At 38.6% G+C, this 17,426-nt stretch overlaps 1 protein-coding gene across 1 annotated transcript in view; it reads left to right on the top strand.

The window, feature by feature from the left end:
* The window catches only part of AGK (acylglycerol kinase), a 101,955-nt gene that overhangs the window by 75,657 nt on the left and 8,872 nt on the right, over positions 1 to 17,426 (top strand). The window contains exons 10-13 of the mRNA XM_007983186.3: positions 5,965 to 6,044; positions 9,008 to 9,065; positions 13,331 to 13,481; positions 13,904 to 14,001. Coding sequence (XP_007981377.2) covers positions 5,965 to 6,044; positions 9,008 to 9,065; positions 13,331 to 13,481; positions 13,904 to 14,001 — 387 coding nt within the window. The remainder of the gene's footprint in view (positions 1 to 5,964; positions 6,045 to 9,007; positions 9,066 to 13,330; positions 13,482 to 13,903; positions 14,002 to 17,426) is intronic.

Here is a 17,426-nt window from a genome sequence, read left to right on the forward strand (position 1 = left end):
CCTGTAACTCAGGCTGAAGTGCAGTGGTACAGTCTTGGCTCACTGCAACCTCCACCTCCCAGGTTCAAGCCATTCTCCTGCCTCAGCCTCCTGAGTAACTGGGACTACAGGTGTGTACCACCACACCCAGCTAATTTTTGTATTTTTAGTAGAGACAGGGTTTCACCATATTGGTCAGGCTTGTCTTGAACTCCTGGCCTCGTGATACACCCACCTCAGCCTCCCAAAGTGCTGGGATTACAGGCGTGAGCCACCGGGCCCGGCCTGTGCTTATATTTAAACGTCTCTTATCTCCTTTATGTTTTTCTTTGAAATATACTGATTTTGTGAATTGATGAAACCAGTATCAAATTTACTGTGTATTGATGACACAACCCAGAAAGAAGACTCTGAAAATCAGTTTCTAGAAAATGTGGTACAACAGTCTCTACTCTGGTTTCTGAGGAACCCAACTAAGTTGGATACATTTTCTCTTTTTTCCTTATTTTCTGAAAATTAATTTCAGAATATGGGGAAAAAGATCATAGACAAAGCCTTGTACTATAAGCGTTACAGCTAAAGCCTGATACCACATTTTTCTTCTTTCAAAGAACAATCCAACCCTATCAAACATATGTCTGACGATTCTCCAAAGATAAAAGAAATAGTTCTTGGAAACAATAATGCCTTCTATTTAGCTTTTAGATTGTTCAATCTGTGTTCACATTTCACTTGAATCTCCTGCTCAGTGAGGAAGTTGAGGTGAGATTCATATCCTCCTTTGACAGGTTAGGGAAAAAAGAATCCTTTGATTATGACGAGTTGTGCTGGAGATGTAACTAGAATTGAGATTTCCTTTCTCATAGTCCATTGGTTTTTCCACTTAACGCTTCGTCCAGGTGGCGTCATACTTGGCACCATTCCATGATTTTTGAAGGGCAGTTTTTCCCATATAGACATCTATAATGCCTGATACTTGACTTTAAAGTAGTTACTGGGAAGGTTTATAGAATTCTTTCTAGCTTTTTCTTTTTGTTTTTTCAACTAGATTCTTAAGACCCTCCCAACCCAGAACCAAATGAGGCATAGAGGGGAGTTCGTGGGGACTTAGAACCTTTCCCTTTTCCCTGCTTGCCATTCCTGGCTAATTACATGGACTCCTCCTTTTTAGACCCTGGCCTTGATCATTCTCTTAAGATGATGCTTGAAGCTGCTTCAGAATTCCTTTAGAACACCTTCTACTTTCTTTATCTAGGATCCCTGAAATTTCCAGATTAGACATCTATCTAGTTTATAGGACTTGCTTTCTTTTCGGTGTTCTTTAAGCATTTATTCCAACCTGCTCACTCCATTATTTTCTTCCATAAACCCTAAGCCATTTTCTCCCAGGGATTTACTCTTTCTAGAGAAGTCTGTGAATTGGGGCAACACATCTCCTTGGCTGTGAAGATCTGCCTGTGTGCTTGTTTTTCTTTTTGTCTTTGTTTACTGACCCAACCATCTCAAAATTTGACTGCCTACCCAGATCTTTAGTGGGTTAAGATATAGTGGGACTTTGTCTATTATTGGCTTCTGCTTTGTCCATCTGACCTTGCTTACTTTTTCTCTGTTCATGTGTACCCCAACAGGGACTAGTCTCTCCATGGCTGGTCCTCAGGCCTCTTCTGAATCCTGACAGTCCTCTGCCCATCTGGAATACTAATTATTCTCTAGATCTGCTCACACATATTCTGCCTTGCTTGCCCATTTCCTGTTAGCCAGAGCCATTCTCACCTTTTGCTAGGACACAGCACTGCACATCAGTGGAACTTTGGGGTCACAAGGTTTTTTATTTAATTCTAACGGAATGTTCCTAAAAATGCTTCCCCCAAGATGAAGAAAGAGAAAACAGGGTTAGAGGATCAGTCGGCAACCCTCAGTACTTAGCACTTCTTCCCCACACTGCATGCTTTAGAACAGCATTTACCAAGAAATATTAATTATACAAGAATGTCCTCCCAAAGAAGGGTTGCACAGTTGACAACTTAGGAAAGCTGTATATTGTGCCTCCTCCTTTGGAAATGTGTAATGTACATTAACATAGTAAAGACTCGAAGAAGAACTGCAGTAAACATAACTTGCTTCAAACCAAATAAGTTTGGTATTTTCCAATTTATTTCACCATGGAATCTTCTATCATCAGCAGCAGCAGAAGCATCCTCCTCAGACATAACACTTGTTAACATGTTATGAAACATTTGGGGAAATGATGCTATAGATATATACTGTTATTTCTCTCCCTTAGACCAGAATCACTTTCTTTTCTCCTTTGCCTTCTTTCCAGTTCTTTCCAACCTCCTCTAATCTAGGTACCTTGTTTTTTAATTGCTGGCCAAATAGTGCAAAGTTTGCAGTTAGATAGAAGGAATAAGTTTTGAGATCTATTGCACAGCAGGGTGACTATAGTTGATAATAATGTACATTTAAACATAACCAAGAGAATAAACTTCAAATGTCTCACCACAAAAAAGGATAAGTAAATGAGGTGATGAATATTTAATTAGCTTGATTTAATCATCCCACATTGCATACACATGTCAATCACATTGTACCCCATAAACATATACAAGTGTGATTTATCAATTAAAAATAATAATTTATGTTTTGTTTTAAAATTTATATTTTCCTTGACCATCCATCTCCTTAGCTCCCCCCACCCATTGAGCGGTTGTACCTACTTCCATGATACTCAATAGGTATCTCAGTATAAATCAGAAGCCTGGTATATGGAAACTTACCACACTATTATACTTACTTAGCAATTTTGTTAAGGTGAAGGCATTAAGTGGGATTTAATTCAGACAATATTTAGATTCAGTTCTAGATGACAGAATTAAGAGGGACACTTACAACAGAGGGGGCTGGGTAAACAAGATAATGACGCTGTAAAATCATGGCGGAACAACGGAAAGACTAGACGTTTAGCTTGGAGAGCATAAAGGCTAGGGAGGGAATGTAAGCACTTCGAGGCAGGGAGTATGTTAGTGTGTTCACCTGTGTGTCTGCAATTCCCAGCACCATGCTTGGCTGAGTAGGGGTTCCATCAATACTGAGTGGATGAGTGAAAACATATCTGTCTTCAGATACATGAGAGGTGACGTTTGTGAAATTCTATTGAGGGTAGGGATATTTTTGGCTCACGTAAAAGCTTAATGAGGTTATTCTGTCACCTCATTTTATGATATATTTAATCATATTTAAGTAATTTTAAAATTTTATGTATTTATTTATTATAAATTTTATTTACTGTTGGCCACTCACTGCTAGCAGGTGAGGATACAGTGGTGATAGCCCCTTTATACACTCACAGAAGATAATGTAGAGAAGGTTGTTTTAGTATTAAGCAAAAGATGACCTTGTTTTCAGAGGTAGAAGCTAATGTTCAAAAGTTAAGTGACTTGCCTGGGATCACTTAGGTATTCTGTGAGGATTCTCACTTCAAAACAATTGGTTTACGTTATTATACCATTTTATAAATCTTTAATGGTCAGCATGTAACATTCCTAAGAAATAATACAGTCTTTAAATGATCACTTATACTTTGATAAAATCATCACTTATTTCACCCCAAAATTCTAGAGTCATCTTTTGACTCCCCCATTCAGGCAGGAAGTCATGTTGGTTCTATCTTCAAAATATATCAAAAATCAAGCATTTCTTCTTGCCTCTGTTCTTACCACTCTGGTCCCAGCTGCCTTCATCTTTTGTCTGGGTCATTCCAGGAGTCCTCTAACTCTTATCATTCCCTCTCCCCTTGCCTCCCTACAATCTGTTGTCAGCACAACAGCCAGTGTGTGGTCAGGAGTTAGAGCATGTCACTTCTCTGCCCAGAGCCCATCAACAGCTTCCCATCTCTGACTAACACCGAAGTCATTCAAAGCCCTTCAAGGCCAAACACAGTCCAGTCCCTGTGACCTCTCTGGCCTCATATGGATTTCTCATGTACTTCAGGTCTCTGTTCAAATGTTACTGTATCATTGATATCCTCCATCACCTCCTCATATTAGTAAGCAATCCTGGGCATGGTGGTTCACACCTGTAAGCCCAGCACTTTGGGAGGCTGAGGCAGGGGATCATCTGAGGTCAGGAGTTGGAGACCATCCTGGTCAACAGGGTGAAACCCCGTCTCTACTAAAAGAATACAAAAATTAGCCAGGCGTGGTGGCGTGCACCTGTAATCCCAGCTACTCAGGAGGCTGGGGCAGGAGAATCACTTGAACCTGGGAGGCGGAGGTTGCAGTGAGCCGAGATCACCCCACTGTACTCCAGCCTGGGGAACAGAGTGAGATTCTGTCAAAAAAAAAAAAAAGCAAAATAAAAAAGTCCTCCTTCCCCTCAATGTCTTTGGGCTGTTTTTTCATCCCACTCTCTCTGCTTCCTACTGTTTCTAGCTACTTTATTGTTGGTACATAAAGGAATGATTAGAGAAAAATCTTTTTCATTACCATTCCCTCTTGGTTGCTGATGCCCCTGTGCTGGCTGTCTTATGGGTTCATGTGTGAATTCTTTGGGATTCCTCCCCATGGCATACATAGTTTTCTGATGTTAGAGACCTGTTCTAGCTCCACCTTTTTCAGCTTCCTGTGGAGAGCATCCAAGCTTCGCTCTCTCCACAGCTTCTGACTGCTTGGATACTATCATCCCTGGGCTAGGCTCTTAGATGGGATACTGTCAAGATGACTCAAAGGCCTGTTATCTTCCACAGTATCCACTAGGCACCCAGAAAACTAATATGTCCTTGCTGTACCAGCCAGTGAGTTGCTGCACGTTCTCCTTTTTTCTCTGCCATTTCTCTGTGGTTCCCTTGTCCCTTGCTAAAGCAGGTACAGAGAGTGAAAATGCAAGTCTACTGCACCTGCAGATCCTCGACAAAGGGATGAGAGGCCAGCGTCCTTCCCTTGCAGGCTTCTTCTATTGTGTTTGATTCTCCTAGAAATCTCTTTGATTCTCCTAGTCATTCCAAAGCAAATGATTTGCTTTTGGCATAGTGGAAACGGGGTGAAAGTGGCGTTGGGGGAAGCACTCTTTCCCTTGCGGAGAAGACAGCCTGCTTTCTCTTGGCAGCGACTTGCACTGCCAAGGATTTACCTCCAGTTGCTACTCTTTTGCTTGCACTGGCTGTGGTGGGAATCAAGCTGGTTCTGCCCGCTTTTAGCAACTTCTGTGGAGTCTTCTGTAGCATTTGGTGGCTCTCTTTAGAGTGTGGGGGCACTGGGTGCCTGTCAATTTTCAGCTGTTAGACTTTAGATGAAATTCTGAGCTACAGGAAAAATTCTATTTAGAATCCTGGTACCTAGATTATTGATAATTTTTAAGGAAGATTCAGGGTGGAGTATAAACTCTTAGGGACATTGGCTGTATTGTGTATTTTTTCTATATGTTGCTTAATTCACTGATTTATTAGAAATTCACTGATTATAATATGCAGTATTTGGCCATAAAACATTGGACTAACTCCAAGTCACTTTTTATTTTGACTTTTTCTAACACATATTTGACTGTATTTTCAGATATTCAGGTGAAACATTCTAGAGTACCAGGATTCTGATCTGACTTGAGAGCTCTTGATCCTTAAGGAAAATGCAGGCTTAAGTTATCTTTGCCTTGGACAAGTACAGGAAAGAAATTCTAGCTGACCTGACTACTGATTGGTTCAAGAAGTAACATAATACTCCCAAATTTACAGTCCAAAGTATGACAGTATGTTCCCCTGCCAGCAGATTCATGAAACCTGATGTGTAAAACTTCCCTTCATTTACAGTGTGGCTTATTCAAGTATTTTTACTGAGCCCTCACAGGGTTAATGTCTTTAATGTTTGAGCAGACTGTTTAGAATTTTGGTTTGATGAAAAGTAGGCCATGAACATTTGCTGAGTGCTCACATGTAAAGAGTTCCAAGTGACTGATTGTAATCATGAATTTAAATGAAATATGTTTAACTTCCAGGGTGAAAAGGAACAGCCTGTGTTTGCAATGACCGGCCTTCGATGGGGATCGTTCAGAGATGCTGGCGTCAAAGTTAGCAAGTAAAGGATTACTATATTGATGTGTGATGTTTTTTTAAAAAAATCTTATTCTGTCCCTGCCTTTCAGGTTACAGAGATCTTCTGGGAATAAATTTGGTGGGCCTTGAGGTTGAATTATGTGTGAATAATGGAGGTACGAACAATCAGGTAGAGGTTTATGTCCTATATGCAGAAAGGCTGGGGAAGGTTGCAGCTTCCTCAGCACTAGCTGGGCAGTAGCTGAAGAGGAGAAGGGTATGTCTCTATTTTTAGGCACAATATTTGAGCATAGGTTAGGCTCAAGCTAGGCTGTAGGGAGAACTGGATTGCCTGTCATTCTGCAGCTGCTTAGCTGGCTACCAAGTGGAAGGGACTGCCTGGGCTACAGCCTTACCGAGCTGTTGCAGTCGGATGACTTTTCCTGAGAGGTATGTTTGTGAAGGCCTCGCAGATTGGGAGACCACAGGCCGCTGCTCTTAGAGGAGGAAGAAAGGCGGCGCCTGGCTGTGCCATGAGGTGGGAGAAACAGGCCTGTTGAGGAGCTGATGAGAGGGCCAGCACTGGCTTTTCATGGGAATTGACTTATTTTTGGAGAATCCATTGTGTGCAATGGATTGGATTGGAGAGAGGATGTGTCGTGTTCCATCTGCTGTGGAGAGGTAAAGTTAGGCAAGGGCTTGCTGAGCAAGACTAAAGGGGACACCATGTGAGATTTGCTTCATACCTGGTGGGTGTTATTTTCTCTTTACCTTTTCTTAAAATCGAGGGCTTACAGTTTGAGTATAGTTTAAATGAATTGTGACTGCTCTCACACATAGCTCTCAAGAAATTGCTCTTTCACTTGATAGGCCAGCCTGCCATGCTTTTTTTTTTTTTTTTAACAGAAATTTCTCTCACTTGTTTCACTTTATTATTCTTGCTAATGAGATTCCTGACAGTGCAATGTCAAAAGAGAGACATTACCATATTATATTACATGTTGCATTCTGAAGTATTTCACATCTTTTTATTTGCAAGTGTGCCATGATTATGGGGTTCCACAAATTACCTTGTGTTTGATCTGAAATCTCAAATCCAGCAGCTCACCAAGAGAAACTGCTTAGCTTTCCCTAAAAAAGTCTGGTTAGGACAAATTGCTTTCCAAAATGTGTTAAGCAACAGTAAAGCACAGCACAGGTCAACACTTTCAGGGCTACTTTATATACTTGCCCCATATCTTGATTGGTTTCTGAACAAAGAATTTTAAAATTCTGATTGTCATTACATGCTGCCTTGGCTAGGCCCATCCACTGAGTTGCTCTTTGTATTAAGAAAGAAATGGTAGAGATATGAGAAATCATTTCCTAGCTGGCTATAGAAGACTACAAAGACAGTGGCAAAATGTACTATTGGTAGAGATGAAGGAAACTGAGGAATATGTAGAACGTAACTGCCTGAGTTGAGATGACCTTCTACTTGGCTAACTAGGGAAAGAAGCAAACTATAAAGGAAATTAAAAAAAAAAAACAACAAAAAATCAGATGATCAGGGCCTCATTAGTAGGAGCACAATATCAACCTGAATAATAATTTAGAATGTTTCTGCATTCCCTCTTGGATTATATCTAAGCTCTTTGTCTGTTATTCCAGGCCCAACTTACTCTGTCATCACCCCTAATTATGAAATTATGCATCTTTACTTCTAAGCTTTTCCCTCTTTCTCTGGCTGTTATCCTGTTTCCCATACTCTAAGTTTTGTACCCTGACTTTATTCTGTGCCATTCATTTTATAAGCATGGCTGCTCCAATGATTTTAGGCCCTTAATTATTTTTTGTCTCTTTTTTATTCCCCTTACCAATAAGCAGTGATCAGTTTATGCTTTTCTATATAGTCATTCATTGTTTGCTTTTACTTATTTGGGTCTTATTTTCTCAAATCATAAGCTCCCAAAGTGGGAAATTTATACTTTATATTTCTTCTGTTTCCTCCACATTCATAGTGGATGCTAAATAAATGTATATGATCAGAATCAATAGAGAGCAGTTAATGTTGAGTGATTTGTTAACAGAGGTAAGTTTTAAGAGAAGAATCTACTTTATGCCATTTTCTAATTCCGATTAGGTGTCTTCCTCTCTCCAGTAGCTTTTATGTATTTAGCAATAAGCAATAGATTATCGTTATTCCCAGATTTAACATTTGCCATTTTGAAGCTGTATAACATGAGTCACGTGAAATTATGCTGGTTTGCACATTTTAATTGAGTGTGCATATGTGCGTTTGCTTGTGTGAGAGGACATGGTGTACAGGATCTAGTCATTTATCTTGGGATCAGCACATCAGAGCATGCAGTGTTTGCATCTTCGTGTGGCTGCATCATCCTTTACTCATAGCCCTTTTGAATGTACACTTGACCCGTTGTATCCATAGATGTAAACAAATGCAGAGAGAAAATATTTAGGGAAAAAAAAATTCCACAAAATTCCAAAAAGCAAAACTGGAATTGGCAGCACACCGAGTACTGTGTTGAATCCGTGCAAATGAAGTGATGTGTAGGCATCATATTAAGTGTTATAAGCAATGTAGAGTTGATTTAAAATATACAAGAGAATGTACATAGATTATGTGCACATATGCCATTTTCTATCAGGGACTTGAACATCTGCAGACTTTGGACTGAGGGACAACTGTATACCGAACTGTATTCTATGGCTTAAAGGATGTGTTTAAAGGCTGTTGTGAATTTAGTGACTCAGGGAGCCTGGTTATATATCTCTCATAAATTGCAAGAATCTTTACTGTATAACTAACTAATTATGTATAACTTGACAAGGCATCGAAATGGGGATTTAAAATACTCTTTTATACTAAGCCATAACCTCCTAGCTACCAGAATAGCCACTCATAGCAGAGATGTAATTCTAATGTATTGTCTGCCATGAATGGTATCTATCACATGATAGTTCTTTTGATATTCTTATCAGATTTTTATCTTGGTCTTTTCACAGGTACTGGTATCTTGGGCCTCTAAAAATCAAAGCAGCCCACTTTTTCAGCACTCTTAAGGTAAATGTGATTTACAATGTAGATACTTGCTGTGTTATTTTGTTGTTTCTCTGTAATGCATATATTTGGTATATTTTTTAAATTCCTTGCTACAGATGAATGTGGCATGCTTCAACACTAAAACAGGGCATGTTTGATTAAGTATAAATGCAAAAAGCATTCCTGTTTTGATAAGCAGTCACCTGTCATCTACCAACTCATTCCCTCTACTTCCAAACCCATATTTAATCTCTCGTTAGCATTCTAATTCCCTTTGCTATTATTTCACTCTCTTGCCAGACAGACCTTGAACATAATGCCCTATGTCCCACCGATTATTTGTATGCTTGTCTATGTTAGTACCTGGAAATGAATTGAAGATTTGCATCTGAATATGTAATATCTAATTGTACAGGTTTGTGTTTATATCAGTAGGTTTCAAACTATACTAGCTAAGTATGGGTGGTGGTGACTGTATTGGAGAGCATAGGTATGGAACATTTCCATTATCAGAAAAAGTTTTGTTGGGCAGTGCTACTCTATATGATACAATAGAAAATACTGGCATAGAGAAAAGCCTAACAACTTTTATTAGTGAAAATGCTAATAGAAAAGTCATCTTTAACTGTGGACTACAGACTATATTCAGCTTTTATGCAAATCAAAATGGTATAGTCACAGTTTGGCTGGCCAGTCTGAAAACTGGCAGATGGGGTTGGAATGTAGTGAGAAGTTTGGTTCTAATGTTAATATTCAGAGTTATTGAGTGTTTTTCTAATTATAAAAGTAATACATGTGGAAACAGCTTCCTTTACCTTTTAAACTTGTGGAAAACATAGCTTCCTTTACCTTTTAAAAAAATTCTGGCTGGATTAAAAAATTAAATGTAAAACCCTAAAATCACTAGACTACTAGAAGTAAATGTATATAATTTTAAAAATGAACTTGGCAGGGCAAGGTCTTTATATACCAAGGGCAAACTGGATTAGTAAAATCAGTTATTCCTCGAGGGAATAATTTCATTGGTGGAGTTCTGAGTGCATTTAGGAAGAAACAGAGTAGCTACATATTTAAATGGAATATAAACTATTTCCACCATTTATTCAGCAAACAGTTGTTGATATATGCTTGGGATACAAAGTCAAATGAGACAGGTTTCCTGCCCTCAGTAGAAGTATTCATATGCTGGGAGGGAAGTGTAAGCAAATCAGCAGTTAGGCCAGTGCTGTGAGAGACAGATAGAAAGACTAAGACAGGAGCAGAGAGGAGGGGCATCTCAATCTAATGAGGGTCAGGAAATCTTCCCAGGGGAGGTGACACTTACACTAAATTTTGAAACATTTAAAGGCTGTGTGAAGTCACAGTGGTGTGACATGGCCCTTAATTATGATTAATGCAGTAAAATGGCAGGAAGTGAAGCCAGTGGGTTAGGTAAGGGCAGGTTATGGCGGGGTTTGATGTGCAATTTGACTTTTATCCTTAAAGCAATGGGGAGTTATTGAGTCTTAAGCAGAGGCATGACATGAGCAGATTTGCATTTTAGAAAAATTGTTTTTTTCTAAACAGAAAAACAGGATGTAGGTAGCTCAAGTCAAGGACATTTGATAGAAGATTGTTAAAGTAGGTGGGAAGTAACATATAGACTAAGGAGGTAACAGTGAGTATTGACAGTAGAAGACGGATTAAAGAACTGTTAAGTTAGAACCTCAAAAGTCAGAGGAATATAGGATTATCAGATTTCTGGTATGAGGGACTAGAGTTTGGTAATTGGAGTTTTCCACTGATGTTGATAATACTAGAGTAAAGAGTAAATCAAGTTTGTGAAGAGAGATGAAATTTTCAGTTTAATCTATGTAGAGTTAACATACCTGTGGTACAGACAAGCAAAGATACAATTGTGATTTAGGTCTGGAATTCAGCAGAGAGGTCTGGACTACAGAAACAGATTCAAATGTCATAAGTGTGAGAGCGGTGTTGAAATCATGGGTTGGGTGAAATTACCATTCAGTACAGATGGCCAGGAATATCCCTAAGGGACATAAACATTTAAAGAACTACCAAAAATGACTGAGAAGTGCTAAGAGAAAATGCAGGAGAGAATACCAACGTAGAAGCCAATAGAAGAGAGAATTTCAAGAGAAAAGTAAGAGTTTCAAGAAGCAAAAGCAAAGACTTTAAATATACAGACAAGAGAGTATCCATCAAATTTGGCAGCCTCCAAAAGCTGGGCAGCCTCCAAAGTGTGGTGGCTGAAGCCTGGTTGAAGAAAGTCGAGACATAAAAGTGATGTAAAGAAGTGGAGATGGCAAGGACAGGCTACTCCTTCAAGAAACCTGACTTTGACGAGATGGAGATAGGGAAGGCAAAAGCTGAGAGAAACATGGGATCAATATGGAGTTTTTAAAAGTGGAGAATATCCATGTGTTTCTAGACTGAAGAAAAAGAATGTGAGGAGGTGAGGAGAAGGGAGACAGAAAGCATGACTGAATTGGCAAAATCCAAGAGCAGGTAGAAGGGTGTGGGATCCAGAATCCTGGATTGTCCCTGGACAGGAGAAGGGACCCCTTTTTTCATTGATACAGGAGAGGAGTAAAGGGTAGGTCCAGATGAAAATGAGATTAGAGAAAGTTAAGGTATTCTCACTGATGTCTCTGATATTCTCACTGAAGTATAGGAAGCCATCATCCTGTCAGAAAGGCGGTGGGTAGTGGTATGGGGGATTCTGAAGAAAGATGAATGGAGGGAGGAGGCTTAGGATTATCAAGTAGCATTGAAGACCTGAGGCTAACGATTTGTAGACACGAATGCTCCTTTGGGTGACTGCTTTTCCCTGTATTAATACTCAGCAGGAGTATCATTTTCTCCGCTAGTAATACTGAGCCATGATGTAAGAGTGCAGGAACTTAGTGACAAGGCTGATCCAGAATTGGGGCTTTCTAGGACATATTGTAGAAGAATAAAGACACAGGAGAGCCTGGAGTAAGTGGAAAAAGAAAGCGATTGAAAGTAATTGACTATCAGTTTGGCACTGAGGGAAAATGAGTGGTCAGGGAGTAGAATCCTCAATGTGATTGAAAACTTGCAGCAGTTAGGTCTTCAGAGGACCACAATAAAACCCCTCTCTTCCTCTTTTTAGTTTGAACCAAGGTATGAAAACAAATGTAGGAACTAGGCAGATGAAGATCAAAACGTCAGCTTTATAAATGTCAGCAGGAGTGGAGGACAGAGCACAGATACGTGGTCTCTATCTGATCTCCTAATACTGTGAACTGAACGTATCCATTGAAACAGCTCCTTCAGGGCAGAGACCACCACAAGAAGCTAATTTTCACCACATGAAAATTAGAAGAAGCAGTGAACGTTTGAGACAAGGACAGCTGCTGTCAGAGAGAAAGGAAGGGGCTGGATCCATGCATTGGTCCTTCTAGACTTGGGGAGGAGTAAGTGGTGGAGTGAGAGAAGCCAGTGTTGCTACTGTTTTGTAATTCACCACCTGGAAACTTGAGAACAGGAAGCATTTCACCCTAAGAAACACAATGGGCACAAAAGAATCAACCAGAAGAATATGGGATGTGATTAGAGGGTAGGATCACAGAGTTTTAGATTTCCAAAGTGAAATAGTTCTGGGTGACATTAGGGGCCAGGATGTGGCCGTGGAAATGGGTGGATGTGGTGAACTGGAGGTGATGTCAAGGGCTGAGAGGCTAGGGTATGGTTTTAATTATTCATGTGGTCAGGATGTGATCCAGGATGACACTGGACTTGGGATGCCAGGATGCAGAAGACAAAAAAAAAAAAAAAATTAGAGTGTGAGGGTGATGGGATTTGAAGCAAAAGTGAGAAGCCTTGGGCTGGATTGTGAGCCTGGGCTAAACCATTCTGTCCTGTGTGTGGAATAAGATTCCAGAAGTGAGGTAGGTACTTGATGCAACTGGATTTCCTCAGTTTCATTTTGCATCAACATCTGTAAGCCAAAGATGAATTTATTACGGATGACCCTGTGTTCATTCACCCTCTTTTTGGACAAGTGTAAATGGTGGTGGTTAGTCCATTTTAGGGGGAGCAGTGGAGGCAGTACTTGCTGAATTCATGGTTTTTAAGATCTAGCTTTAAGAGGAAAAGAATGCTTGAGGATTCCATGCTCCAAATTAGCATTCCATCTAGTGAGAGATTATTAATTCACTTTCTAGCAGGTATAAAGAGACAAATAAATAACCTTTACTGAGAGAAACTCCCAGAGTGGAATTGTATATGCATAAGAAAATTTTCTCTCTCCACATTAAAAGGAGTGGCCTCAGACTCATCAAGCCTCTATCTCATACACGGGACCTACAGAGAGACCTCCCAGCGAACCAGAGGAGACCCCTGTACAAAGACCTTCTTTGTACAGGAGAATATTACGAAGGCTTGCATCCTACTGGGCACAACCACAGGATGGTGAGCAATGTGGCAACTGAGGATTGGAGGGCCCTGGTCAGTTTAGGAGTGCCCTAAAGTAGACCTCCAAAATCAGTTTTAGGGACTTAACTAGAGCAGGAGAAGCCTTTCAGGAATCACTGAATTGATCCTTCTGTGTGCCACCAGAGCATGCCCAAGCAATGTGCCATCAGTGGGCATAGCAGTCTCTGTGCACAATCTTTCTGTTAATGTGACTGCTTTTGGTAGTGATGTTTTAGGCACAGAGATGCCATTTTTACCTCTATGTATAAGAAGCATGAAATAAATAAAATGAAGGCAAAGAGTCAGCAGAAAGGCTTGAGCAACTGAGCTGAGCAGCTAGCAGCTAGCAGCTAGCCATCTGTGGTGGGTGGTTAAATGTTAATGGAAGAAACTGACCTGTATCTAATGGATTCCCACAGCCCTTTCCCAAGAGGTGAGCCCAGAGGTCTGGAAAGATGTGCAGCTGTCCACCATTGAACTGTCCATCACAACACGGAACAATCAGCTTGACCCGACAGTAAGTGTGCTTTTTTATTAGAAAAGCATTTGGTACCTAAGAAAAGTGACAACAGCTATAGAATGCTCCCACTAATTCAGTTATTTTTATTTTTACCCTGTGGAGATAGAGAGGGCAGGGTCAGGGGAAAGAGGATGTGGTGTGCCTTTAAGGAATAACAGCAATGAGGAGAAGCTGCCACCTGCAGGAGTGGCATAAATGCTTCTGGGGCTCTGATCACATGTTCTGCTCATTGCTTAATTGGCATTTAGAGAACCTAGGGCAAGAGGGCTTTAGAAATGCAAATTAACTATTCCCATTTGTCACGGGGAAAAAAATTGTGAAATTTTTACTTGAGTAAATATCCACAATTTTTGTGACTGTACTAAATATGTCAAATTAGATCCTCAGGAGAAAAATACCCACACACATACATCTGTATCTATATCTACATGTGATTTATTTAGGCCCAATCTATAGGTATGCACTATCCCATATGGTAGCTATTAGCCACATGTGGTTAGTTAAATTTAAATTAATTAGAATTAAATAAAATGTAAAACTTAGTTCCTAAGTCACACTCACCACATTTCAAGTGCCCAACAGCCATATGTGGCTAGTAGCCACCATATTGGAAATCACAGGTATGCAGCCTGTCTGTCAGTGCAGAAGGTTCTATTGGGTGGTCCTGCTATAGAAAATACACCCGAAAGTATTGAAATAAAGCAGGCATTGGCAAACTGGTCTGCCACCTGTTTTGTATAGCCCAGAAGCCAAGAATCTTCTAATTTTAAATGATGCAAAGAAAATCAAAAGAAGAATAATTTTTGTGAACAGAAAAATATGTAAAATTCAAGTTTCAGTATCCATAAATAAAGTTTTATTGAAGCACAGCCATATTCATTCACAAATACATTGTCTGTGGCTGCCTTTGTGCTACGGGGGAGAGCTGAGTAGTTGTGACAGATTGTATGGCCCAAAGCCTAAAATGTTTATTATCTGGTCACTTACAGAAAAAGTTTACTGACCCTGGTATAGAGAAAACCTTGGTAATTTATATTAATGAGAATACCAATAGGAAAGTAATTGTTAACTGTGGACTAATTACATTCAGCTTTTATGCAAATTAGTCTGTTCACAGTTGTCTAGGCCAGTCTGAAAATTAGCAGATGGAGTTGGAATGTCGTGAAAAGTTTGATTCCAATATTAATAGAATGATAAGTTTGATTCTAATATTAATATTCAGAGTATTGAGTTGTTTTCTAATTATGAAAATAATACATGTCCATTGCAAAACATTTAGAAAACATAGCTCCCTTCATCCTATAAAAAAATTCTAGTTTGATTAAAGAACTAAATGTAAAATAATAAAATGATTCAAGTATTAGGGTAAACGGCACGTTTATACCTATGTAACAAGGCTGCACATCCTGTGTATGTACCCCTGAACTTAGAAGTTTGAAGTTAAAAAAAGTATTAGGGTAAAATCTAAGTGATTATCAGTATAAACTTAAGGAGGACAAGGCCTTTCTAAGCATGACATTTAAGGCAAAAATCATACTGATGCATTTGTCTTTTTATTTAAAAAGACATTCTAAACTTTTAAATGACATATTGGGAAAAGTATTATCATGTGATAGACCAGGAATTCACTTTTCTTGTAACAAGCTCTTAGGATAAAGCAATAAGAAATGGGCAAAGGACTAATATAAAAAGTGAGCAAGGGGTAAGAATAGAAAATTCATAAAAGAAATAAGCATTTGAAAAAATAGCTTATATTTGCTATTTACTACATGCTAGGCACTGTCCTAAGAATTTTACATAATATTATGTAATCCTTATAGGTAAATATCTTTATCTGCATTTTGTAGGTAAGGAAACAGTGACTTTGGCAAAGAAATGCAAATTAAAATAGTAACATTGAATTGTCATGACTAAAAAGCATGTTATAGATTAAAAGCTTGGTGGTGTGTGTTTGTGATGGGAATATAAATTGGAACATCCTATCTCAGCAACTGGGTATAGTATCTATGAAGTGTCTAAAATATATGCATACCTTTGGCCCTATTAGGTGTATTTCTAAGAATTTATCCTACTGAAATAATCTGATGAATATATAATGTAGGCAGTCCTTTTGTACATAATGGAAATCTGAAAAACACTGGTGAAAGTAGATATATGAATGCTAAAAAAAAAAAAAAAAAAAATTCTGTTCCAGAGGAATTTAAAAGAGAAAGATAAAATTTCTAATTATACATCTCCTTTATACCAGGTCTTTAATAATATGTATTTCGAGTATTTTGTTCATGTTCTTTACCATTGTTCTTTTCTCTGATGACTGAGTACCAGTGAATGGATTGAGTTCAGTGAGTATGTGATGGTGATCAAGATTAGCCACACTCACAATGCCAAGTGCTTTTTATCTTTGTGCCTATTATAAAAGTATATGATACTGTGCTGCTTATCACTAGTAGTAGCAAATTCATTTCTTTTTTGCACAATTCTTTATAAAAATAAAAGCAAATGCAATACATTAAAGGCAATGTAGCTGCCGTGTAATAGCTCAAAATGTTCACTTATTAAAACCAGTACATTCGGTGTATGAAAGAAGCTGTAGAAGTGTAGAATGTGTGAAAATTAGGATCTCTTATACAACTATGCTCACTGTATTTATAATAGTAAAATATTTGCAATGAACTAATCAGACTGAATAAATTTTGGTACATTTATTAAAAATCATGTCTATTATAGATGTATTTTTTCTATCTATTGACATGGGAAAAAGAGGTGAAAAGATTTGCAACATAGTTCCATTTTTCTTTAAAAAGGAAATACCCCCACTTATAAGTGAGTTTTGTGAATGATGGAGGTAAAGCTCCAATTTTATGTTCTTTCCAAATAGAAAGTTGGTGCCAGTTGTCCAAGCACCATTTATTGAAATCTCCATTTCCCCCCACTGATCTTCAATAGACCTCTGCCGTACATCATGTCTATATACATGTAAATGTTTCTAGTCTCTTTCTTCTATTGCTGTTCCATTTTCTCATACTTAATACTCTGCTTCTCTTAATTATTACAGTTTTATAATAAGTTCCATGTTTTTCTTTTTTTAAAACAGTCTCCTGGCTATTCTTAGCTCATTTGAGTTCTATGAATATTTTAGAATGTTTATTAAATTCCATATAGAAATGTTATAATATTGATCTCACTGCATTGTACCCATAGATCAATTTGGAGAGAAATGACATTTCTACAATATTGACTCCTCTCGCATATGAACGGGGTGTATCTCTTCATTTGTTTAGGGCTTCAATATCTTTCAATGAAGTTTTATAGTTTTCTCTAGAATATCCTGTCTTTTGCTGGATATATTCCCAGTTATCTTAATTTTTATGCTATTCTAAATAATATCTCTTAAAATTTCATTTTCTGTCTGATTTAGTAGA

The sequence above is a fragment of the Chlorocebus sabaeus genome, chromosome 21 (genome assembly GCF_047675955.1).
Source record: "Chlorocebus sabaeus isolate Y175 chromosome 21, mChlSab1.0.hap1, whole genome shotgun sequence".
NCBI classification, from domain to species: Eukaryota; Metazoa; Chordata; class Mammalia; order Primates; family Cercopithecidae; genus Chlorocebus; species Chlorocebus sabaeus.